This window comes from Colletotrichum aenigma (genome assembly GCF_013390185.1).
Source record: "Colletotrichum aenigma strain Cg56 chromosome Unknown KSG_Cg56_contig10, whole genome shotgun sequence".
In the NCBI taxonomy this organism is placed as follows: domain Eukaryota; kingdom Fungi; phylum Ascomycota; class Sordariomycetes; order Glomerellales; family Glomerellaceae; genus Colletotrichum; species Colletotrichum aenigma.
In genome coordinates, this window is record NW_023500916.1 from 733,210 (window position 1) to 757,211 (window position 24,002).

The 24,002-nt window shown below is 55.7% G+C and overlaps 8 protein-coding genes across 8 annotated transcripts; 3 read left to right on the forward strand and 5 right to left on the reverse strand.

Moving 5' to 3' along the window:
* Nucleotides 1–115: 115 nt before the first annotated feature.
* CGCA056_v014055 (uncharacterized protein) lies at nucleotides 116–1,412 on the reverse strand (the record flags this gene model as incomplete). Its single annotated transcript, XM_037329297.1, has 2 exons — nucleotides 116–448; nucleotides 504–1,412. The coding sequence occupies 2 exons, from the start codon at nucleotides 1,410–1,412 to the stop codon at nucleotides 116–118; spliced, it is 1,242 nt and encodes a 413-aa protein (XP_037171556.1).
* A 293-nt stretch (nucleotides 1,413–1,705) lies between these two features.
* CGCA056_v014056 (uncharacterized protein) lies at nucleotides 1,706–2,249 on the forward strand (the record flags this gene model as incomplete). Its single annotated transcript, XM_037329298.1, has 2 exons — nucleotides 1,706–1,769; nucleotides 1,825–2,249. 2 exons carry the CDS (start codon nucleotides 1,706–1,708, stop codon nucleotides 2,247–2,249), a joined length of 489 nt encoding a protein of 162 aa, XP_037172234.1.
* A 367-nt stretch (nucleotides 2,250–2,616) lies between these two features.
* Nucleotides 2,617–4,048, reverse strand: ARO4 (Phospho-2-dehydro-3-deoxyheptonate aldolase, tyrosine-inhibited; the record flags this gene model as incomplete). Its single annotated transcript, XM_037329299.1, has 3 exons — nucleotides 2,617–2,933; nucleotides 2,989–3,768; nucleotides 3,997–4,048. 3 exons carry the CDS (start codon nucleotides 4,046–4,048, stop codon nucleotides 2,617–2,619), a joined length of 1,149 nt encoding a protein of 382 aa, XP_037171558.1.
* Nucleotides 4,049–5,810: 1,762 nt separating this feature from the next.
* CGCA056_v014058 (uncharacterized protein) lies at nucleotides 5,811–6,791 on the reverse strand (the record flags this gene model as incomplete). Its single annotated transcript, XM_037329300.1, has 1 exon — nucleotides 5,811–6,791. One exon carries the CDS (start codon nucleotides 6,789–6,791, stop codon nucleotides 5,811–5,813), a length of 981 nt encoding a protein of 326 aa, XP_037171564.1.
* A 6,776-nt stretch (nucleotides 6,792–13,567) lies between these two features.
* CGCA056_v014059 (uncharacterized protein) lies at nucleotides 13,568–14,633 on the forward strand (the record flags this gene model as incomplete). Its single annotated transcript, XM_037329301.1, has 2 exons — nucleotides 13,568–13,672; nucleotides 13,734–14,633. 2 exons carry the CDS (start codon nucleotides 13,568–13,570, stop codon nucleotides 14,631–14,633), a joined length of 1,005 nt encoding a protein of 334 aa, XP_037171563.1.
* Nucleotides 14,634–15,708: 1,075 nt separating this feature from the next.
* Nucleotides 15,709–16,716, reverse strand: CGCA056_v014060 (uncharacterized protein; the record flags this gene model as incomplete). The annotated part of the gene is made up of 2 exons (XM_037329302.1): nucleotides 15,709–16,232; nucleotides 16,362–16,716. 2 exons carry the CDS (start codon nucleotides 16,714–16,716, stop codon nucleotides 15,709–15,711), a joined length of 879 nt encoding a protein of 292 aa, XP_037172076.1.
* A 412-nt stretch (nucleotides 16,717–17,128) lies between these two features.
* On the forward strand, nucleotides 17,129–18,984 carry RPL13 (60S ribosomal protein L13; the record flags this gene model as incomplete). Its single annotated transcript, XM_037329303.1, has 6 exons — nucleotides 17,129–17,201; nucleotides 18,022–18,029; nucleotides 18,118–18,151; nucleotides 18,231–18,277; nucleotides 18,371–18,529; nucleotides 18,589–18,984. 6 exons carry the CDS (start codon nucleotides 17,129–17,131, stop codon nucleotides 18,982–18,984), a joined length of 717 nt encoding a protein of 238 aa, XP_037172077.1.
* A 521-nt stretch (nucleotides 18,985–19,505) lies between these two features.
* RAP1GDS1 (Rap1 GTPase-GDP dissociation stimulator 1) lies at nucleotides 19,506–21,716 on the reverse strand (the record flags this gene model as incomplete). Its single annotated transcript, XM_037329304.1, has 3 exons — nucleotides 19,506–21,262; nucleotides 21,318–21,449; nucleotides 21,503–21,716. 3 exons carry the CDS (start codon nucleotides 21,714–21,716, stop codon nucleotides 19,506–19,508), a joined length of 2,103 nt encoding a protein of 700 aa, XP_037172078.1.
* Nucleotides 21,717–24,002: the final 2,286 nt, after the last annotated feature.

The window sequence follows — 24,002 nt, forward strand, 5'->3', positions numbered from 1 at the left end:
ATATGTTACAAAGAGTACATTATCTGTACAAGGGTCTATGCCAGACACATTCCTCTCCGTTGTGTTTCCCTTATTTTTCGTATCGTCATCCCAGGATACCACATCCAACCGCCCCCTACGTCTGGCCCAGGATCCATTTCCTCTGGACCGGCTTGGGGAGATGCTCGTGGCCGGTGACCGGCAGCGATCTCTTCTCGAGCTCCTTCGTGATGACCTTCCACCGACCAACCGCCGTCTCCTTGTCGATCGGCGTGACGCGGCGCTCGTGCAGCGCGACGTTGGCCAGAGCCGGCAGGCTGCCCTCTTGCTGGACCGCTTCGGCGACCTTGACGTTAACGGGCTTGGGAGGCTTGGCGATATCCTCGAGGAAGTTGCCGACGGTCTTTAGCTGCACCAGCTTGCCGTCGTGGGTGGAGTGGCCCGTCAGTTGGTTGAAGCGCTTGTTGAACTAAAGACGGTCAGGCATTTCTGCGACGAGCTGTTGAGAACGGGGCAGAACTTACTGCAAAATTGACGACGGCGTCCCGCAGAGAGACCTTCTTCCATTCACTGTCCCAGGACTTTACCAGCTTCTTGGCCTCCTCGGGAGAAACGTTCACCTTCGGCTCGACTACTTCTTGCGGTTTATGCAGCTTCATCGGCACAGACTGTTGGTTTCTCTCTCCTCCGAGGATAACTCCAGTGCCGTCCTCGGATACTTTGATGCCAAACGCAAACGCCCGCCTCATGTCCTTGGCCGTCAACTGGTTCCACTTGCCCGCCGCCGACGCCGGGTCCACGCGCGCCACGATGAGCGCCTCGGTGATGGCCACCCTGGCAAACACCTCGCAGATGTCCTTGTTCTTGATGACCTTTTTCCGCGCCAAGGAAGGCAGCTGGCTCTCCTTGCCCCAGCGGCCGTTCCTCTCCCACCACCCTTCCATGCCTCCAACCGTCTCCAGGCCGCCGCCCTCCATAGCGGGTTCGTATTCCTTCATGTCCTCAAGCTCCCTCTCTGTCGGTGCCGTCGTCAATTTAAAACTCGTTCGGAGCTTGCTGTTTGGGCGACGCTTCAGGAACTTGCGCGGCCGAGGAGTCCGGATGACTCTGTTCTTGGGCTGGGCCTTGGACTGGGCCTTGGACTGGGCCTCGAACTCGGCCAACTGAGCATTGGCCTCGGCGATGTCGGCCTCGATCTGCTCCTGTTTCGACAGCTGGGAATCCTCAACGGCGTAGGGATCCTCGGGGCCAGGGGCGTCGCCGCCCTTCCACAGGGCCTTGCGAACGCGGTCGCGGACGGCGTTCGCCTGGAGCGTGGACGTCGTCGAGAGCGCTCGGCGGGCAGCGATGGGGAGTGTAGCGGGGGCGCATGTACATTGCGGTGCTGATGCAGCGGTCAGCAGAGGCTGACCGAAGCGCGTTGCCCTGCGCATCGTGGCGATTTGTGCTATGGGTGCGGCGTTGAGCAATTGGAGGTCTCCCGAGTGGCAGCACGACGATCGAGATAGAGGGAGCTCGCAATTGAACTTTTTTGCTGGATCGGACTGGCGAATCAGAGTGCTAGAGCTCCAGCCACAGTTGGGTGTGCCACGGGGGGTTGTTGGCGGGCAGTGTGTGGCTTGTGCACTAGTCAGCGACCAGCATCAGCCTCAACCCTTGACGACGACAACCTCAATCTCCGACTGCTTTGCGACGCAGGCGGCATCGCGACCAGAACCCCGCCAAAATGAACCGATTATCACTCATACTTCTGCTCCTCTGCGGGCTTGTCGCTCTAGTCAGCGCAAACTGTACATTCTCCCGCGTTCCGCCTCTGCGCAATGCCTACTAACACCCCTCAAGCAGCACCAACATTCTGCAAATGCACCTGCTTCAAGAACAGCACAATCGTCGCCCTAGGCCCCCAGCACAGCGATGACAACACGGCCGCCAACCCTCCGCGAGACCTTCCCCCATCAGACCTCCACCGCGACTCCAAGCGCGCCGCCTCCTCGTCCTGCTCGCAGTGCACCAAGGCCTTTTGCCTCTCGCGGGGCATCGACTTCTGCCGCGACGCGACGGAGGAGAACGTGCAGACGATGTGCTTCCAGCGCGACAGCAACAAGGACAAGGTGATTGTCTGGGGGTTCCTCCTCGGCACCACGGGGCTGCTGGGCTGGGCGGCGTTCAAGCGGGCGCAGGAGCTGCGGGAGGGCAAGAGGCAGGCTGAGGCGGCGCAGACGGGGAGGGGCCGGGGCGACTACAGTCCTCTGCAGCCGGCGACGAATTGATTTTGCACGGATTTGGATCTGGCGTTATGGATGGGAACGGGACCGCGGTCATGCGGTCGGGGTACGGTTACGGGCATCAGGCATTTTCGGTCACGGTATCGTACATGACGCAAAGTCGAGTAAATGGAGAAAATGCAAGCCATGTTGAGCAAAGCTATCTATATTCTCCTACGTCCCGGACACCACCGGGGGATGCAAGCATCATTTTACCCATGCACCAAAACCCATAAACTCGAAAAGATGACTTTTGAAACTATTCCCTCCTGAAGCCTCGAAATGCAAATGCCATGCGCACATTGGTATGTTCTTTTTCTGCCTTGACCACATTTTCGCCCCATCTACCTCACAAATTCCCTTTTCACATACTTTACTCCTCCTCGAGGTGGGTGACCTTGTGGCTCTCCTCGTTGCCATTGGCCGTGCCGGCGTTGACCTCGCGACGGGCGCGGACGGCGGAGGCGAGGTCCTCGAGCACGGCAATGGTGGAGTCCCAGTCGATGCAGGCGTCGGTGATGGAGACGCCCTTCTTGAGCGCGGCGGGGCCCTCGGCGGGGACCTTCTGGTTGCCCTCGTTGATGTTGGACTCGACCATGACGCCGATGATGGACTTTTCGCCTTCCCTGAGCTGCTCGCCGATGACGGCGGCGACCTTGGGCTGGTTGCGGTGGTCCTTGTTGGAGTTGCCTGTCGCAGTCAGTATCCCAGTCTTTAATCCGTGCAACGATAAGGGAGGACATACCGTGGGAGCAGTCAATCATGATGGCCTGCTTCTGGCCCTTCTTCGTCAACGTCTCCTTGGCCTTCTGCACGTTCTCCTTGTCAAAGTTGGGGCCGTGGGAGCCGCCTCTCAGGATGACGAAGCCGTGCTCGTTGCCCTTGGTGCGCGTGATGGCAGCCAGGCCCTGCTTCGTGACACCCATGAAATGGTGCTTCGCCGCCGCGGCGCCAATAGCATCAATGGCAACACCAAGATTGCCGTCGGTGCCGTTCTTGAAGCCGACGGGGAAGGACAGACCGCTGGCGAGCTCGCGGTGCAGCTGGCTCTCTGTAGTGCGGGCGCCAATGGCGCCGACGCTGATGAAGTCGGCGAGGAACTGCGGGGAGATGGTGTCGAGCATCTCGCTGGCGATGGGCATGCCGGCGGAGGTGAGGTCGCGGAAGAGGGTGCGGCTGACGCGCAGGCCCTTGTTGATCTTGAAGGTGGAATCGATGTCCGGGTCGTTGATGAGGCCCTTCCAGCCGACGGTGGTGCGGGGCTTCTCGAGGTAGGCGCGCATGACGACGCAGAGGTCGCCGGCGAGGCGGGCGGAGACGTCCTTGAGGCGGGCGCAGTATTCGAGGGCGGTGGCGGGGTCGTGGATGGAGCAAGGGCCGATGACGACGAGGAGGCGGTCGTCCTTGCCCATGATGATGTCGGCGGCCTCGTTGCGGCCGCGGACGACGGTCTGCAGGGCCGTGTCGGTCATGGGGATCTCGGAGGAGAGGAGGGCGGGCGGGATGAGGGGGTCCTGGCCCAGGACTGTCGTGGTGGTGGTGTGTTAGCCATTGCGGATGGTGAGGTTTGGAGATCAGGTTGGCGGAGTTGAGTCCGGTGTGGTGTTTGTATCGTCGCGAGAACGATTGGGATGTCGAAGATGAGAGTGATTGGTGTGGGGCAGAGAGACAGGCAAGGATGAAGGGAGTGACGTTGTAAAGTGGGTTCCATCTGATTTCGAGAGCGACGATAGAAAAAAAAAAGGTGACTCACTTCTCACGTCGTCGGCCGCGAGGGGCTCATGCTGAAGGTCGAGACCAGGCATTTTGATGTGATTTTGGAGATGAAAAAGGGGTATCTAAAAACTGCAGCAAGTTGATTAGCTGTCAATTCGTTCAATGGCAACATGCAGATATCGCTGCCCGCTCGCACGTCGTTTTTCGTCCCATCGCGGGGTATCGTGAGAGTGGCACATCGTCCCGCGCATCCCCAGGCACGCCAGACAGCGGCAACAGACGAGAATCCGGGGTAAAGCAAGCAGAGCCAACAGCTTCCGGCCAAAAGCCAATCGGAAAGGTCATAACTCAGGCAACGGCTTACATTGGACTTGCGAAAACAATTAACCAGGCCGTTCGTTCGTGCGGAACCGGTTCGCCGTGGGTGCGGAAATGCGTGTGTGGTGGGATCTGCTGCTTGAGCCGTCGGTGACCGAGGAGGGAGGATGAATGTTCGTCCACAGGGGAAGGAAGCTGCCTTTTTGGAGGGGGAGAAGCAGCTGGGAGTGTGACTCAGAGGGTAAGGTAGGCAGAGAAAAGTGGATTGCAATAATTGGGAGGTTTTGAGCTGTTGTGTGTGAGGATGTAATTTAAAAGATGCCTCTGCTTTTTTCCCTTCCTTCCGCTCTGTGTATGATGTATGGAGTTTTGAGGGGGAACTGCTCAATTTTTTTTATTTATTTATTTTCACTCTCTCAGTCCTCCCGGGGCACGTTCGGAGGCACGCCCGCCGGCAGTTGGCTGCGTGGCCAAGTATCTTTTGGGCAAGACTTCCGCGGAGAGGCACCGCTCCTCCTCCAATGTTTGCTCCAATATGCGGTGTAATGCACACTGTATCTGAAAGGGCGCCTCCGGTCTCTCAGCGGTTCCACGTGCGTCCCGGTCATGTCACTATTGCTGTCGAGATTCAGCCCTTGCGGTGGGCACAATGTCAAATGCCTCTTGTCTGTATGGTGGCATGATTTGGCTCAGTTGGGGCAATTGTGCGCGCCCTGGGTCCTCCCGACGTCAGAGATGTGCCGTTGGCGAAGATTTTGGGACATTCCGCCTCCTGCGGTGACGCACAACGGTCGAGGGGGAGAGTCAGGACGCCTGGCCGATGGCGGGGCAGATGGAGGGGCAATGGGCGTATCTCGGCCGCTAGGAGGGCATGAGAAAAGCCTATCTCTGACTCTGGGTTTTGTGCTCGAAAACGTTGCCAATGGTTCTGGCCGTTGAGAATCACTCACACAGACTGGTCGATTTCAGCGTTGGGCAATGTCTTGCTTACTCGAATCAAGGCTGTACTGCTTGACAAGACAGACTTTCGATGTCTGCAGGCAGTGGGAGTCCATACTTTGCATCCAGGGTCCAAGACGGGGCCGTTTGGACGGAAGCGAGACCGCTTGTGAATGAGACGCACCTGATTGGCCAATTAAGGTTTCTTCACCGAGACTCAGCGAAGCAGACCACAATAAATGGGGCCAATCCCAGTGTTTTCAAGGTGAGCAGTTTTGGTGTCTCCGCTCTGTGCCGCCCTCAAGATGTGCGGCGATATTCCGCCCTCGGAAAGATGTGGACTCGCTCTGAGGGATCTCATTCGTGAAATCTAAACGGCACTTTACGCAGTCCTTGGTTCGATGTTGACTAGGACCGTTGAATACCTTAAATCAACGAGTGCTCCTTACAAGAACCTATCACAGGGCAGTAGTGACAATATGTGAGAGAAATGGTGAGTTTACATGCTCGAGAAATATCGTCCAAGGCACCTGATAAGGACTCCTTCCGAATCGCAACTGCTGTTCCGCTCGTATGATCCGCATTCAGTCGTCGTCAAAGATGATGATCCGCCCTCCTCCCTTTCCCATCTAGACTGAACCACCACATAACAGCCATCGCCAAAGCCAGATACTCCGTAGAATCGACATTATCCAGCGCAATCAAGTTCGGAAACGCGTCGTCCATACAAAATCCCCACAAGTTGGGGAACAACTGATTCCTCGCCCGGAACGCAAGCTCCAGAATCGACGGCCCGAACCCGGCGGCTTCCGCGCCCGTCACCTGCGTCAGAGTCCAGCTCGTCTCCACAACGGGGTCCTCCCTCCGCGTCTTGTACCGCTCCAGCTTCCGCCGCTGGTCGTACATCATGAACCGCACGTCGTCCGTGTTCGAATACGCCACGGACGGGCGGACCGGGAAGTAGGCGTGCTTCATGTAGAACCCCCTGCCGTCGTATTTCTTGGGAATGCGGATGTGCCGGTCCGCTTGGATGAGGCACACTACTGCTGCCTTGCCGGAGCCTATGAACTGGTTGATCGACAACCTCGTCAGATCCCTCGTCCCAGCGGGCGCGGTGAACAGGTTCTTCAGACCCGTCACAGGGTCCGCGAGCATGTCGAATAACACGTCCCACTGCCGCTGCGTGAAGTTCTCGTACCTATCGTCCGTATCTATCGCGTGGGAGAAGTCCAAGATCACGAGCTCCGCACACGCGGCCGTGAAGGCGTTGACCTGGCCCACAATCTCCGCCACCGACACCCCGTTCGCGCCCTGCCACCGCAGCGGCGACTTCGTATTGCTGTAGTGTCCTGTGAAGTACGCCCCGCCAGACACCACCGGCCGCACGTCGAAGAGCCGCACGCCGCTGGCAAGCTGCGCGCCCACATCCAGCGTCTGCGTCTGCACATTCGCCGGCGTGACGAACGGCGAGGTCTTGGTCGCCAGCCGGTTCAGACTCATACCCGCATCGTGGGACGCGAGGAGGCACATCGTTCGCAGGGACTGGTGGCCGATGACGGGGAGGGTGTCCCGCATCCAGGTCCGCCCCGGCGGGTTTGAGGAGACGTAGGCCCCCTCGGTGCCGCCGAGGAAGAGGAACGCGCTGCCGTCGTGGACGAACGGCGTGGTGATTTTGGTGCCTTTTGGGTTGCCGAGGGTTGAGATGGAGATGAGGTGGAGGTAGTAGCTGCCCTTGCCGAAGTCGCGGCCGTTGATGCCTATCTCGATTGCGGGATAGGAGGCGGTCCCGACGGCGAATTGGGTGAAGCCCCAGTCGTTTGTCGTTGCTGTTCTGAATTCGGCGTAGACCTTGACCAGTTCCCCTTAATTCATGTTAGGTGATGTTTCTGTGGTATGGAGGCCGTGACTTGCCTGGGTCAATCATTGATGGCAGATGCCAGGCGCTCATGTCGCCGGCGCCCGGGGCTGGTTGATAAACGCGCGTCCATGTGTACGGGGTTGCGTTGACGACATAGAGGTTGCCGCCCCAGCCCATAGTGACGGTTTTCGCTGCAGAGCAGCAGCTGCAGGATGCTTGAGGTGGATGTAAGAGGCTGTTCAGATGAGTCGAGAGGTTGTCGGCGCTCTTGGAGTGGTGCGGGGTTCAGACTCTGCTTGGATACGGAACTCTATGATATCATTAAGCTTCCGGGATGCTGCCTCGGACAGAGAGCTTTCGAAAGGGTTCAATTTCTTCTTTTCTCAGCATATCTAAGGATCAATTCGTGTTTTGGCGTTCTCTGAAAGGAAAGAATGATTGTTGGCATCGGCATAATGTTTTGTTGTCATTGTGAGGTTCAAGCATGAAACCAAACAGAGGTGGCCAACGTGAACCCCGAAGCTGAGCGTATTTTCTAGGCAGTCTTAGCAATGGACCTATCTTAATGGAGCAAAAACTTGGGATTGTGTCTAGTTGCCTTGAATGTTATTATTTTCTTCGTTGCTTCGAGGCCCGACGGACACGCAGCCAACGTAGTTGAACGGGTTGGGAAAACTCACAAGTCGCACATATACACATATTAAAAGCGAAGCATGTTTCACTACAGACTATATGTAGTGGATTATCGGAATGATAACTCAGTGGTGGTGTTTTGCCTTTGTGGCCATCAGTTCAGGTAGGTACATGTAGTCAGAGCACAAATTCAAAAGTAACCAGAAAGAATTTTTAACGTCGAAGGCGGGACGACGATCTTGACATTTCTACTTTGCAATAGTATTAGTTAAGTGAATGAAGAAAAGTCTTAGAGGTGCTGGTGTTGTCTACTGGAGGAGCCTTTCCTATATATCTTTAAATGCTTGTTTTAGAAACAAATGTTCAAAGCAGGTCATCATATCAAATTCATAAACTTAGCAAAGGCATTTATGCTGAAACTAAGTTAGAATTTAACGAAGCTGAATAATTATGAATCGGTCACTAAATATTAAAGGTATTTCCAATGTGTTCAAGGTGCATAGCCCACCTGCAGATTCAGAGTCCTAAGGCTCTTCACAACGAAGAATTGCTGCCCTGATCACACTCTTCAGAACACCATGTGGCCATTAGAGACTACCTATAAGGAGTAAAACAATTTAAATTGCCATTAACACACAGACACCAATCAGAGGATGACCACTTGATGTAGTTCGTTGGTCAGGAGAGACTTGGCTGTAATGACGTTTTTTGTATCTTCCCACAGACAGATGACTTATCGTTGCGTCCAGTGTCACTTTGTCTGGTCAATTCAACCTAAGATATGGCTTGTTAACTGTCAGTAAGGACAATACAACGATGATTTCGAATTATTATGGCATGGCGTGGCTGAGGACATGGAAGCTCTCACCGGAGCCTCACCGGGACAGAGCCCCACAACCCGTCCCCATCGCAGCTTCACCGACGACACCAAGACATGAATCCCGCCCAGACCAAGTTGAACACCGACCAGCACTCTCCCCCAAAATTCAAGGCCTCCAAGAAGATCAGTGCGGGCACAGGCGGCCCACCGAGCGTCAGCAAGTCAGATCACGTCACGACAAGCCAAGCACGCCAGTCACCGCCTGTCCGTCTCCCTGATCGCCGTGCCCCCCAGAACACTCCGAGTATCCCCCCGCCGTAGAACCACCACAGCGACCCTGAAGCGCCCTCTGACTGCAGGTCACATCCAGGGACGAAGGGCGATAAAAAAGTACATGAAACGATCTTGGCCCCCGACTTTGAACGAACCCGCGGCCACAGGCCACGCAGATCGACAGACTTCATTCGGTTTCGCGGATCAGCAGTCTTGGCTTTGTGTGGCCGGAATTAGCAGCAGTTTCTTTACATCATCAACAATCTTGTTCGTCTCGCAGATGCCAGCGTTCGGGGGGGGGGGGGGGGGGGGGGGGGGGGTAGGTAGCAGGCGAGCAGGCAGAATATTTCCCCCAAGGGCCGCTGGTTTGGCGCAAAGGGTCCGAGAGTCTAGAACTTCCGGGCGTGGAAAAGACCCTTGGATCGTTGTCAAGTCCGTCAACCACCTAGCCAACTCACCAGCAAGTCAAGCAGGGGGGGAAGAGTTCCGGCGCACCCACCCGCTGTTCTGTCTCTCCAACAACATTTTTTTTTGACTTTCCAGGGCGAAGATGCCACCATCTTTTCGGGGTTCGGCAAACGATAACGACCTTTTCCTCTGTTCTTTTTCATTTTTTTTTTTTTCTCTCGAGCGTCTGTTCGCGCACTCCACGGCCCCCCCGCCCAAAGTCAAAGCTCAATCTATTGGCTGGCGAGATTGGATCGGTGCCCAGTCTCAACGTTTGCCATTTTCGAGGGTTCGAACCGTGGGCGAGTCGGTCCCGAAGGATGCACCCCGAGGAGACGGAGGACGGGACGGGAGGCGCGCGCTGGCAGCGTTAGATGCTGTCCAGTTTGTCGCTGGATCACAGCGTAGTAACGAGGGCGGCATCACATCGTAAAACCTCCAATCCGAGGGCTCACAAAGGCGCTGGACTTCGTCTGCGGGAGTCCCAGGTAGCTGGGAAGCAGCGGCAGGCATGCTGGGCTGGGCCCCCGTTTTGGCCGTTTGTGAGACAGCTCCTTGGAGCCGGTAGGTGCTACTTGCGGGGGGGCGTGGTTTGGGGACAGGGCACACGCGCTGCGGCTCTTTTTCCCAGGCCCTCCCACTTAGCGGGGTGGGAGTTGGCTGGCTTTCGCTGGGTATGCTTATTCCGGTAGAGTGGTTGCTCTGTGCGGAAAGATGCGAATGAACGGCAAAAAGAGAGTTCTTGGCATCAGAGTCGACGGCAGGCTTGGACCGAGAACGCGTCGACTCAAGATACGCACGGCGGCGTGACTCGCTCGTATCCTGTAAGCTTTTCTGCCGTTGGGGGAACTTGGCCTGAGACTGACAGGAACGGGGGGAGGAGACGAGAATCGGGGCGGCCGCAGGTTGATGATGATGTGAAGTTGAAGGAGACGGGATGCTGTAACGAGGGGCGCAGCGGGAGGAGAGGAGAAGACAGGTCGGTGTGCGGATAAGGCCTTGGTTCTTGTTTGGATTGCCGCAGGGTGCGATGAGAATAGAGATGATCGTCGAGCTGCAAGTCATGGTGTTGGCGACATACTGCGGTATTCCCCCATCCGCAAGAGGTGTGTTAGTCGAGGCGATATTGCATATTACCTGACTGCGGCCGCGAACCCAATCTCGGTGGCATTTGCCGGCGCCCATCACGAATGACCTCAGCGTTTGCGTGTCCCCCCGTTCCTATCACAACTCACAGTTCGCCTCTTGTTATGCCTCCATAACCTGCCTACGCACCCCTCTTCAAGCATGGCCGCGGGTAGGCAGATCACGGCGGGACGTATCGCAGCCAGAAAGGCTAGATTGGGGTAGGCGAACGCTCAAACTCCCTTTGGGCCCTATCCACTCTTCATCCCACCACCACACCCCGGCACCTCATGAAGCAATCCTGAAACCGCCCTCACCACCACCTCACTTTTTTTTTTTTTTTTTTTTTTTTTTTCCCTTTTTCTTCCCCCCCCCCCCCCCCCCCCTTCTCAGTTGCTGAATGCCATCCATCGACAGGGCCCCTCCGCATGTGACGGGCGCTGGGTAGGCGGGACGAACCAGCAAATGGCCGGACAGCGGCAAGGTCGTCCGTCCACGGACCCGTCCACCCACCCACACCCACACGCTCACGTACACACACACACCCATCAGTCGGGCAGGCTAGTCATCCATCACCAGTCACTGTCGCTCGCTGTCGCTGTCGTTGCCGTGGACGAACATTACCCTTGCCCCCGCGGCGGCGCACAGATCTCTGGCAGTCGAGAAATCCTTTATTTGGCAGGCCCGGTGGTGGCATCCGCTTCGCGACACACGACGACGAGCCCTGTTGGGTGGATAGGGTAGACCTAGTAGTTCAACGTCTCTCTCTGTCCCGGTTCAGATCCCATTCTGGTCCTCGCTGCTGGGTCAGCGCGAAGAGCGCGAGCAAGTTACAGCTTTGGAGTGATGTGACAAGCACTGGACAGCAGGAGGAATAGCTCCAGCGGCAGTTGAGGCAGAGCAGAGTCAAAAGAAAGAGGCAGAGTTTGGTGTTGGTGAGTGAAGATCTGAGGAAGACGAAGACAACGATAGCTACAACGACGACGCTGTTGCAGTGTGTCAAGGCGACAGACATGCCCCCCGTCCCCCTCGGATCTTAGCTGGGTCGGAATAAGAGCCCTTTGGTCGCCCTCCTTCGTTTCTAACGCCACCTTGCCCTATATCTCACAACGGTCCTCGTCTTCGTTTTGCTGGGTGTGTTCCTTTCTATTTCTCCGATCAACGTCCAATTCCCCGCGTCCTTGCCGTTGCCGCCCCCCTTCCCTTGCCTGGTGCTGGTGTCGCGGTGCTTGTTGCAGAACCTGTCATCCATCTGTCAAGATCTCTCTTCCTTTTCTTTTGTGACGTTATTCTTCAGCGGACGTCCGTTCATCAGTCCTTTTTGACGTCTCGAACCAACGCTCCTTTTTATTTTCCGGAAGTCGCGTCAAGCATCGTCTTGCTCGACAATTACAGTCCTTGTCATACGGCGGTTGAATACTTTGCAACCGATCAAAAAACACACCCGCTGGCCGACGTATTATTCCATTCCAACCTCCCAATTTGGGACACAAGAAAGAAAGACACCGACCTCCTCGCCACGACTCGCCGCGAAACACGCGACGGGAGCAAGCACACGACTCACCCGTCGGATTCGAGAAGGACCATCAACAACAGAAACACCACGTTCACATTCCTTGGAAGCCGGCCCTGAACATTCCTTTGCTTCACCGTTGCCTTATTTCAGCAGAAGGCGGCATCGCATTCCGTCATCCGGGACCCCTCCCTCTCGGTTTGGATTCCAGCAGCGTGGAACTAGCGCGTCGTTAGCCTCCCTCCCGTCTGCCCGGCTCTCGACTCCCAGACTGTGTGAGAGACTGCCCAGACTGCCATCATTGACATTCCGAATCTCTCAGTGGTGGCCCCAAAGCCGTTAGCCCGGGAACGACCTGGACGGCGTGCGTGTTGGCTGCTTGAGCGTTGGGATCTATTGGCTTTCCGCCGCCGGGTTGTGCACCTCGTCCGCACGGGGCACGTAGCGCATCGGTTCCCTGCCTTACCACTGACGGGGGGCTTCTTTTAGTGGCCTGGATCCCCTCTCCCCTCTCCCCCTTTTGTGGCGCACCTCACCTTAGCATTCTTGCTGCTCCAATCCTTTTTTTTTTTTTTTTTTTTTTTTCTTGCCTCTGCCTGTCGAGGTCGCTGCTGCTTGTTAGGAACTGCTGTGGTGCTTCCTGCCTGCCTGCTTAAGCATCGGCAGCTGCTGCTTCTTCTTTTGGCGGCTTCCCACCTGCTTCCACTTTATCTGCAACACCCTTCCTTCCGAGAATCTGGTTTGCCTTTTTTCTTAGCCTCCTTTCCTTCCAAGAGATTCCAATTCGCCGATTCGAATCTCGCAAACAAAGAACAGAAACAAGAAGGAAGCTGCCCATAAAGGTGCTTACCCCAAGAGCATCATCTGTCTGCCTGCCTGCCTGGCCAAGAAAACCCCAACCCGCAGCAGCTGCGCAAATCGGACCCAACCTTGCCTCTTTGGGTGCGACTTACTTATACGACTTACACCGCGCAAACTCGAATCCCTCGACACTCGATCTTACCTCACTTGCCTGAGAAGGTATTGACAGTCGACACTCCCGCCTCAACTCGCCTTTCTTACCGATACCGACATCATTACAAGATCCCTCGACTCAGCCTCCCTCGCCTGCCCCGCGCGCAACTGCCAACGCCCCAATATAGCCGGCAAAGATCGACGCTCTCGCGACCCCCGTGGAACCTGCTTTCCCGCATATCCCAGGTTCCCTGCAGCTGGAGCCTTGGAGAGATTGATTGTGTGCGCGTGCCCGCACTGCAACTGCAACTGCAACTGCAACCTCCTCCACCTCCACTGGACCCGACGTTGCCTGCAGCCTGTCTGCGCCTGCCACCACGACCCAGCCCAGCCCATCCAGCCCAGCCAGCCCGCTCCGAGGGACAGTCCCAACCCCCGCCAATCCCGGCACCTTCAGTCCGGGGGAACTTGGCAGCAGCCACTGCCCTGCGCATCAGACTCGGACATCCATTCGACTCGACTCGGCAGAACGACGTCGCTTTCTTCCCTCTACATCCATCCGACGACGACATTGACGACATTTGCCAGACTTGACGAATCCCCACCAGACGCAGACATAGAGCCGACATCGCTAACACTGCTTGCTGCATCTTCGCCCGCTACCCGCCAATTAGTCGGCTGCATTTCTTCTACAACCACCAACAATACACTTTCAAGACAGTCTCATGATGTTCGGCGTTCAGCAGCATTTCCCGGACCCTACTCGGAAGAGGGGCCGGGATGAGGAGGACGACATGATGAACGGCACTTTGAGCTTCGGCGAGCATAGAAATGTATGTTGAACCCCCACTCTACACCACCAAGCCGGACAATTGCTGACCTTCACCTTCCCAGAAACGCCTGCAATGCTTGCCCCTCCGAACCTCGCCAAACTCGAAGCGCTGGTCGGCGCCCGTCATACCTCTCAATGCCGCGCCCTACACACTCACCCCCGGTGACTCCGACTCGGAGGAGCAGCCCAAGTCGCACTTTTCGCCCTGGTCCTCATCACCCGCAACCATGTCCTGCCAGCCGTCGCCTTTCGCACAGCAGTCCGACCGTGATATGGACATGATGGACACCATGTCGCCACCCCCGGTTCCGCAGCAACATATCCACCCGGATCCGACGTCCTCCGTCAACGGCCGCATGCCGACCCCCATCCAGCCCAGCTTCGGAGCCCAGGTGCGCGGCGGCGGCTGGGGCGGACCGGGACCCGCAGTGAGCCACCTGAACGGCGTCGTTAACATGGGCCACATGCATGCTGGCTTCAGCAGCGACGAGTCCCGCTGCATCCCCCGCTCTATGGACGGCGGGGATGACTGGCATGCCGTGCAGAACCGCCGCCTGCCTTCCCCCATAAGTGAGGGCGAGGACTCAACCAGCCTTGCCGGTAGCGGAAGCCTCAGTCCCCCAGGAATGGTTCTCGACAACGGCTTTCAATCCACTCTCGCCATGCGCATGGAGCAGTCGTCGCTGGATGGAAGTCACGATATGGACATGATGGACGATCACTCGGGTCACATGGGTGAAGACTCCATCACCACGACCATCGATGGCCAGCCGACAGAGACGACCTCGGCCCCTGCGACGCCATCTCCCGGGCGCAAGGGCCACATCCGATCCAGGCACACGGTCAACAACTGGACCTGGCAGCCTGGCATGAAGAAGAGTTTTAGCATCGGCTATCGAGCCGACTGCGAAAAGTGTCGCCTCAAAGTACCAGGCCACTTCAACCACATTGTCGTCTCATAGAATGGGGAGGAGTTCTTGCTCGAGAATCTGCCCAAGGGCAAGAACAAATTTGCCAACGCAGAGAGCCATCTCTTACAGAAGCGGAAAAATTATTTGGAAGTGGACGAGCAATGCTCGCCTCTGCCGCGATATCTACTGGTGTAAAAGCGTGGTCGGCAAAGCATACTGCGGTGCAACAACTGCTTCTGGTTTCACGGAGTTTATGATTTCGGGGTGCACGGGTTTGACGACGGCAAGGGCTGTCTTGAGAGTAATACCACCACATTCAGCGCATATACATATCCACTCGCTCGGGTCCGGGGACAGGCGGACTCTTTTCTTTTTCGGTTTATAGGTTTTTGGGCATGCATCCTGGGAGGAGAGTCGACTGCCCGGCGTGGCGGACTCGGATGGTCAAGCATTCGGAGCGATTGAGGTGGTGTACATAATACCAGTCCAGCGGACGTAATTGACAGCGAAAGCTGAGCATTGCTCATGACGCACTGTCTTCCCGAGCGAGTCTGTGTGGTGATGTTGGCGTGATTGCATCTCCATGGTTGTTGGCTTGAAGGAGATTGGCCAACGATGGTCGATATTTGGCACGGACATTGCACGTGGCTTCCTCCCCTCCTGTAGCGTAGCACGAAATTGAGCAATGCCAAGATGAGGGTGATATTTCCTTCCCGCATGCAAAGGTTCAACCGGACGCCGTCTAATGCACATCCAGTCAAGTCTACACTATGATACAGTGGCACTCTTCTTCCCCTCCTCCTCGTCCTCCTCTTTCAATGCCTCCCCCGGCGTGAGGGGAGGCAGAGAGAACACCATCACCAGCTTCCACACACGGATCTTCATCCACTCGGTCCTTGGTCCCACCATTATCATACCCTCTCTCTCTCTCCGTTCCTTCCTTCCGCCTGTTTTCCAGCTTTTGTGTCGTGTGTCTGTTTGTAGCGTCTATGCATATCGTCACAATACCACATGCTCCGTTTTTGGGTTGTTGCGTATATCAAATTATAACAATGTTGCCACCCCGCGCGCCGAGATATGTTGAGAGAAGAGGATGTGTGTAGAGAATGCGTTCTCTGCATTGCTCTTACCACCACCCCTTCTTCTTCTCCTCCGCCGGCTGCAGCCCGATCTGGTCCAACGCGCCCCCGCGGCGCTGGTTCTCCCTCTCTTGGTCGAAGGCGGCCTTGGCCTTGTCCTGGATCGCTTCTGTGGTGGGCTTGGCAGACGACGAAAAGGGCCACCAGCCGCTGCTCTTGTTTTGCGTTTCCGCTGCGGGCGCTGAAGAGCCGGCGGCGGCGGCGGCGGCCTCTGGTGATGCGGTCTCGGCACGCTGCTGCCCGGTGCCGAAGATCTTCTCGGCCTGGGTGGTGACGGTGGGGGCGGAGAGTAGGGGCGGCAGGCGGGTGCCGGACTCGCGGGCGGCGGCGTTGGCCTCCTCGACGAGGGAGACCTGGGCGTCGGTGGCGGTGCCGTTGATGAAGGCGAGGCGGGCGGCGGCGAGGGAGTCTTCTTCCATTTTGCGCTGGGCCTCGATGAAGTCGGCGCGGCGCTGTTTGTTGTAGGTTACCATGTCGTAGACGGAGTAGATTGAGACGAGGCCGGCGATTGCTGTGGGGGAGTAGAGTTAGCATTGTGTTCTTGCTTGTTCGAGTGCTCGTGATATTGGGTGGCGATCTTGGGGCTCAATTGGCCTTGTAGGATCCCCCGGAAGATGTGTGTATGTTGCCCCAAACGTACCTGTGAACCCGACCAGCCCGATGACGGTCGCCTTGTGCGCGACATCGAAGAACCGTCTGCTCCCGCCGAGGACGCGGTCGACGCTGCTGGTCTGCGCCTTGCGCGCCGCCTCGTGGGCCGCGCGGAGGCGGCGGACGCGCTCTTCGGGGGTCTCGCCGGGTAGCCTGTTGCCGCCGGAGGGATTTTTCGGTGTTGAGGAGAGCTTCGTCGCTGCCGGTGTCTTTGCTTGTGGTGAGGTCTGCTGCTGCTTGGGTTTCGGCGTGGAGGGAGCGGCGGCTTTGGAGGCGGCGTGCGGGGTGGTTGAGGTGAAGCGCGTTGCGTCGGAGGCGCTTCGGGGGGATACTCTCGAAGCCATTGCGTTTGATGGTTTGTACTCGAACGACTCGGGGGGATACCGTGGGGGCGAGGTACGGGAGTGAGTGGTTTTGGCGGTTTCACTCTATGGTCGAGGTTGAGAGGCGACTCGGAGCCGGGAGAACGGGTCGGCGAGCGTCATGAGATTTTTTTGGAGCTTTGGGTATGGGGCGGCACTTTTTGGTGTTGGGCTTTTTTTGCGGGGTTGTGATTGGTGCGGGATGTTCCGGGGTCAGTGTCGTACGAGGGAGCTTTGGTGCGGCTGGCTGCTGGGTGTGAGGAACGTGGTGATGAGATGGACGATTGTTGGAGGGAGGATTGGTGATGATATCTTTGGTGGTTTATCACGGCATACTGGACACGCATGGGGAGAGAAATGGACGCAGGCTTGGATCCCTTCAGAGGATAGGACGATGCAATCGATGGATGGGAGCACTCAAGCTCAGCTCAATCCGGAGCCGATGCAGAATTTCGACGTTTACGGCAGTAAGTCATCAATCGACGAACATGGCAGTCACTGGGGTGAAGCTATCGTCAATGGTCAATGGGGCTGCAGTATGAGGTAGGTGTTTGTCGCGAACATTGACAGGCAATTACAGTATCAATTTAGCTAAGCTACGGGCGACGTTACTACAAATCCATCGACGCGGCCTCTTCTACAACGGCATCAAGTTCAGGAATCAAGTCTATGAATCATGGACCTAAGTTGACGCCAAGTCCGACCTCACACAACAACACTCAGCAGTCTTCTTCATGACCCTGCGCAAGGCAGAGCACACAATGAAAACAAAAGGCATACATCAAAAATTGCGCCCACGATGGCCCCGGAGGGCAATCGAGAGAGGTCGACGCCGCGATGTGCAATGCAGGCCTCCCTCTCTGCCGTCAGGATTTCTTGATCCCCCGACGGCCAGACAAGGTAAGTATGCCTTTCAAAGGTGGAAGAGGAGGAAGACGTGCGAGGTGGCCGCTATTAAATAGACGTCCGCAGCCGAGCCCACAATCAGTAAAGATACGTACCGCGACGCAAAAATTCACCGCGGCCACTTTTTGCACGGATCAAGGTTCCGCCGTCGCCTGTCCCGCCTGCCCTGCCACAGCAAGCTGCCCCCAGCCAATCGCCTCGCGCCTGCCGTCCCGCACCGCCAAACCCCCCCAAGTACGTACCGCACGCCCGGGCTTTTCGTAGGGTTTTCATGCCCTCCAGAGATTTTGACTCGTCGTACCTCCAGGAAATTTGTCCACGCCTCGCAGCAGCATCTCGACGACCCGGCCTAGGACTACTAACCCTTTGATCGCGACACAGGCACAATGGTACGTTTGCCCTCATCTACGGAATCGCCATCGAAGGCATTCGCGTCCCCGTCGCCGCCGCCGATTTACTGACTTTGGCTCTCTCCAGGCGATCGCACACAACCAGCAGATCCCCCACAACCGTGAGACTCCCCCACGATCCAGCGACGACGAGAAGAACGCACATCGAGAAGAGCACGACAACTGACAGAGACACCACAGACTTCCGCAAGGATTGGCAGCGCCGGGTTAGGACGCACTTCGACCAGGTATGATTTGGTCCCGTCGCAAAACTGGCGACAATTCGAGATGGGAAATGGCACATGATGGGAACCCGAAATTTTCTAACAACACCACAATAGGCCGGCAAGAAGCACAGCCGCCGTGTCGCGCGTCAGGCCAAGGCCGCCAAGGTCGCTCCCCGCCCCGTCGACCTCCTCCGCCCGGTTGTCCGATGCCCTACCGTCAAGTACAACCGCAAGGTCCGTGAGGGCCGCGGTTTCTCCCTGGCTGAGCTCAAGGTAAATTCGTTCTGGGAAGATTTGGAAGGCACGAGCAAGCAAACTGACTGTCCACCAAGGCCGCCGGTATCCCCCGCCTCTACGCTCCCACCATCGGTATCGCCGTCGACGGCCGCCGCCAGAACCTGAGCGAGGAGTCCCTCGCCGCCAACGTCGCCCGCCTCAAGGCCTACAAGGAGCGCCTCGTCGTCTTCCCCCGCCGCTCCAACAAGCCCAAGCAGGGCGACTCCAAGGTCGACCTCGCCAGCACCGAGACCGTCCGCAACCTCTCCGCCGCCCTCCCCGTCGAGAACACCGTCAGCGGCTTCTCCGAGATCTCCAAGTCCGACGTCCCCGCTGCCGTCGAGGGTGGTGCCTACCGCAAGCTCCGCCTCGCCAGAGCCGAGGCCCGCAACCTGGGCAAGAAGGAGAAGCGTGCCCGCGACGCCGCCGAGGCCGAGGCTGCCAAGAAATAAGCAACTTGATTCCGTCAACGGGAAAAATTTGTTTACTTTCTTATGCATGTTCCTCTGGCTTTCTTGGTGTCGTCCGTCTCTTGTGGTGTCGGGGGGTTATGTTTGCTGCTGCGGCACAATGGAATCAGGTTTTCACTCGGCTGCTGCTTTCGACACGTTAAACAATCACAACTTTCTGGGCTTGAGGGAATTAAAAAAAGTCTAGAAGCGCTGGGCCTGGCGGGTTCGGTGGAAATGAGAGAAGAGAGATAACTCAGGACAAGGTCATAAAGAAACTATTGCATTGATCACGCCCAGACTTGTGTGTTGCTGTCGTGTCGTCTTTGGACGATGGAAGGGGACAGGACGCGCATATGATGAAATGTGTGACGTGTATCATGGGTCTATGTGTTCCAGGAGTAGACTATGGATTCATTCTTCTGCCTCTTCGTCCCCTGTAGTAACTTATTCCTGGTGCTTGCGATATCGTCTATTGTCATGTAAATCTGTCTTGTGTTTCCGTTTACTTGCTATATGCTACCTCATGTCTCCATTCCCTTCTCCCCAGCCAACATCTCTCCGCCCTCCCTCAACATCTCCTCAAACGCAGCCCTCCTCACCGCAGGCAGCTCCTCCGCATGTCTCCTCACAAGCTCACTCACCATAACCAGCCCATTCTCCCGATCAACCTTCTTCATCCCCGCCGCCTGGCTCGGGTCCGCCGCCTGCGGCTCCAGCCCCAGCCCATCAACCAACGCCATACTATTCCCCTCCCCTCCCACAACCGCAGCCTCTGAGCTCGAACCTGCTTGCACCGCCGCCGGCGTCTTCCCCTCCACATCCTCCCCGGAGAACGTCCGCCCCGTAATCGCCTCCGTCAGCGCCTCAAAAGCGCCAGGAACCTGCAGCGCACGAATGACGACGCCGGCGCCGTCCTTCGCACGACACATGAGCGCGAACACGAACCACGCCTCGCTGCGCAGCACGGGGAACTTGGCCTGCGTGACGAGGAACGCGAGGACCTTGTTGAGCGGCGCGTGCTGGCGGTAGAAGCGCTCCCTCTTGCGGGCGCCGCCGTCGGCCTCGGCCTCGGCGGCCGCGGTGGGCGCGAGCGGCTTCTCCGGGCGGAAGACGTAGCCGTCCTGCGTCGGGTCCCAGTCGGGCAGGAGCGGCGGGATGGGGGTGGTGTGCAGGACGCGGCAGACGGCGGCGGCGGCGCGGGCGGCCTCGGTCTTTGTGTGCTCTGCGTCGGTGCGGGCGAAGAGGTCGAGGAGGCGGTGGAGATGGGTGGTGTCGTGGGAGGGAGAGAGGGGGTCCGGGTTGAGCGGGGCGCAGAGGCGGCGGACGTTGGGGGGCGTGTTGACGAGGAGGACGCGGGTGAGGGAGACGGCGGAGAACTGGACTTGCGGGTTGACGTCGAGGGACCAGATGCGGGGGAGGATGTCGGCGTCGAGGAGGCCGGCGTCGCCGAGGGCGGGCTTGTTTTGGGGCGGGATGGCGAGGTTTTTGAGGAAGGAGAGGGCGGCGTGGAGGAGGGTTGAGTCGGTGGAGATGCGGAGGAGGGGCACGAGGGGGAGGTGGACGGCGTGGGATTTGACGAGGGCGTAGGAGGCCTCGTCGGACTTGGTGACGTTGCCGAGGCAGAGGCAGGCGGCGGACTGGAGGTGGACGTTGGGGAGGGCGAGCCAGGATTGCAGAGTCTGGATGACGGGGGAGCCGATGGGGTTGTGGGCGGTGAAGGCGTCGTCGTAGGAGATGTCGGAGAGGAGCTGGACGAAGGATTGCGGGAGGGCTTTGAGCTGGATCGCGGCGTCTTCGTCTTCGACGCGGATGGCTTCGAGCTGGGTTTGGAGGTGGTAGAATGTGGCGAGGAGGATGGGGACGGAGCCGGTTTCGATGAAGGCCTTTTGGACGGGGGCGTGGGTAAGGTAGGCGAGGGCTACGGCCGTGAGGGTGACGAAGTCTTCTGGCTCTGTTGTCGGCGTGAGGGCGAGGGTGAGCAGGAGAGAGGGCGTTTGAGGGGGTGCGAGGTTCGCTTCGGACTCGTGGGTTGCGAGGAGAGCGACGAGTTTGGCGATGAGCGAGAGGAGGCTCTGCGCTTGGGAGAGGCGGGGCGATGTGAGGAGGTTGACGATGGAGAGGGTCAGGTTGGCGGCTGAGGCTGCTTGTTGGGCTGGCTCGTAGTCTACGAGGATGTTGTAGAGGACTGAGATGGTGAAGGGGAGGACGTCGTCATCGTCGAGGAGGGCGATGATGGCTGGAAGCGCGCCTGACGAGATGACGCGGGCGCGGTTCTCATCTGGGTGGTGTTAGCTTGTGGCCGTGACGAGAGTAGATAGAGGTGAGTGAGCTACCTGTGTCGGCGCATGAGTTGCCGATGATGCGGAGAGTGTGCTTTTTCAACACCGGGCGGAGGTTCGGTGTGGTGATGATCTTGAGGAACAAGTCCACGATACCAGAGTCACCATATGGTAGTCTCCATGAGGCTGTCGACATGTCAGCTTCTCATCCATCTTTGGGTTTGTAAGGCTCAACTCACCATCTCGGCTTCCGTCCCCCAGCTTCTCTGCCACCACATCAATCTCTTGACTGCCCGCATGCCACATGTGCTGCGCGGTCGAGAACACATCGCCGAGCAAGGCGGTCCTGTGAGCGCGGCCCTGGTCCTCGGCGCCGGGGTTGGCCCATGACGAGGCGTCGGCCAGGATGTGTTCAATGGCGTCGACCCCAATGACGCTGGCTGAGGACTGCATCATCGGAGGCGTGTTGAACCAGTGTCTCTCTCTGTCTTGTGCTACTGTTTCAAACAAGTCCAATGACTTTTTTCTCCGGTTGAGTTCTTGGGATTCAACGTATGGTTCTTCAATCTAGAAGATAAAAAGAAAAGGCACCCCTCACGGGAAACTTGAAGCGGTTCGTGTTCGTGATTGGATACTGCCTGCTTCCTGGCTTGCGTGGTGGTGCTGCGGACTGGACTTGGGATGACCTGCCCGAGTTCCTGCTTTGGTGTGGTGGGTGACGCCTGTGGAGTTGGCAGCGGGGAATATGATTGGCTGAGAGTGGCAGCTGTTATGGGGCGGGCGTTTGGCAGCTGGTCGAACTTCGACATCCTGCGCAAACAATTCTTGAATAAATTGAGGAAGTCGGTATTCCTTAGCAAAAGGAAGTCAATGGATCAGCCATTGTCTGTTATTTAGTCTGTTGAAAAGTCGGTTGGCACAAAAGGGTATGCTGTTTGCCTCTTGATTTGCACTGGCCCAAGAGACCTTGCTTCCTAGGTACAGCAGGTATCTACTCAATCGTGAGAAAAAGAATCCGCCCAAGACTTCCAGCAAGATTTTGATGGGTTGAAAATGGAGACTTAGCTATGTCAGCAATGATCATACCAATTAGATCTTACTGTTTGAGAAATAGTGGATTCTTGGTTTGATAAGTCTTTCGGTGCCCTCGACCACCCGTTTGCTCAAGTATGCACCTTGACAACTTTTACTGCCTCTATCTTCAAATCTTGAAATTTCCGGTTGCGCCAGCTGCAGAAATCTGTCGACCTTCTTCCAACAGTTCATCTCCTTTTTTTGAACAAGGCCACCTATTTTTGGGTAGCCACGAATACGGCAGGAGAGCAGACGATAAAGACAACCATAATAACGACGAAAGACAACGATGACGATTGACGACAACGATAGACGACAAAGACATAGGCGACTAGAGGCGACGGCAACAGCGACGGCGGCGACGATAGTGGTCGCGCAGGAAAAGGAGTCACTCTAGCACAGGAAACATAGGAGGTCTCTTCTCAATGTTTTTCATTTCACTTGCGGTAAGTCTTTCTGTCTACATTGATTTGCCGACTTGTGTTTGACCCTGATTATGTTGAGGAAGTTTCGAGCCCACCTAGTAGGGGTTTTCACAGTAGGGGAAAAAGCAGTAAAAGCACCTCAGTCAGTGCCCAGTCCAGTAGCTTCGCAATATACATACCTAAGGGTCTAGAATAACTGCCCACGCTAACCCTAACTTGCTAAGCGAAAGCATCTAAGCTAGACGTATATACTATTATAGCTATTAGCTTTATTAATAATAGCTTTATTACTAATAAGGTTAATAGCTTTACTTATATAACTTATATAGAAATAGTTTTATGAAGTCTTTAGCTATAAAAAAGCTTATTTTAGCTATATATTTTAGACGCTATTTATGCTAAGCTTTAAGCTTATTCCTCGCTAAATAAACTACTTAGATTCTTGTACCTTTATAATATATTCTATTTTACTTAATCTATAGGATTTTATATTATAAAGTTTTATTTAAAATACGCTTTAAAACACTAAAATTAATATTAACTATAAAGCTAAGTTTATAGTAATTAGTAAGATAACGTTTTTTAATATATAGAGCTTTAAGGATTAGATAGCTATAGCTAGGTTTTATTTTAAGGTCTTAGAAGCTAACCTTAATAGTAATAATATAGAGGCTACCTATTTATTTTAATAAAGCCTCTTACTTAATAATATAGATATATTTACTACTAATCCTAATATTTACGCCTATTTTAATAATATCTTTAGTAAAGTAATATAGCTAATAAGTTAACTAAGCTAACTACTAATTACAGGCGTTATTAATAAATATAGAGATAGAGGGTGTGCGTGAAAGTTAATAGAAAGGTTAGAAGGTTAGAGAAGGTCTGCTTCTGTAGTAATTAAATGTGAGGGGCTAGCCTTTAGTTTATTCAACTTAGAGGTACCTTAGTTATAGTAATCTAAGCTAAAAAAGGGAGGTTTTTAGGATATTTCTTATATAGAGGAAAAATAGGTATAAAGTGCCTATTAAGTGAATATAATTACTAGAAATAAAATTATTAGTAGTTTATAATATTATTTAAATATAATAAATAAGTGTAGTTTATAATATATACTTCTCTCTCTAGCTTTTATATAAATATAAATTTAGTATAAACTAAAAGTAGTTAATATAAACTAAAAATAAGCTTAAAACTTTATTAATCTAAACTACTAATTACGCTATACTTTATAAGTAAA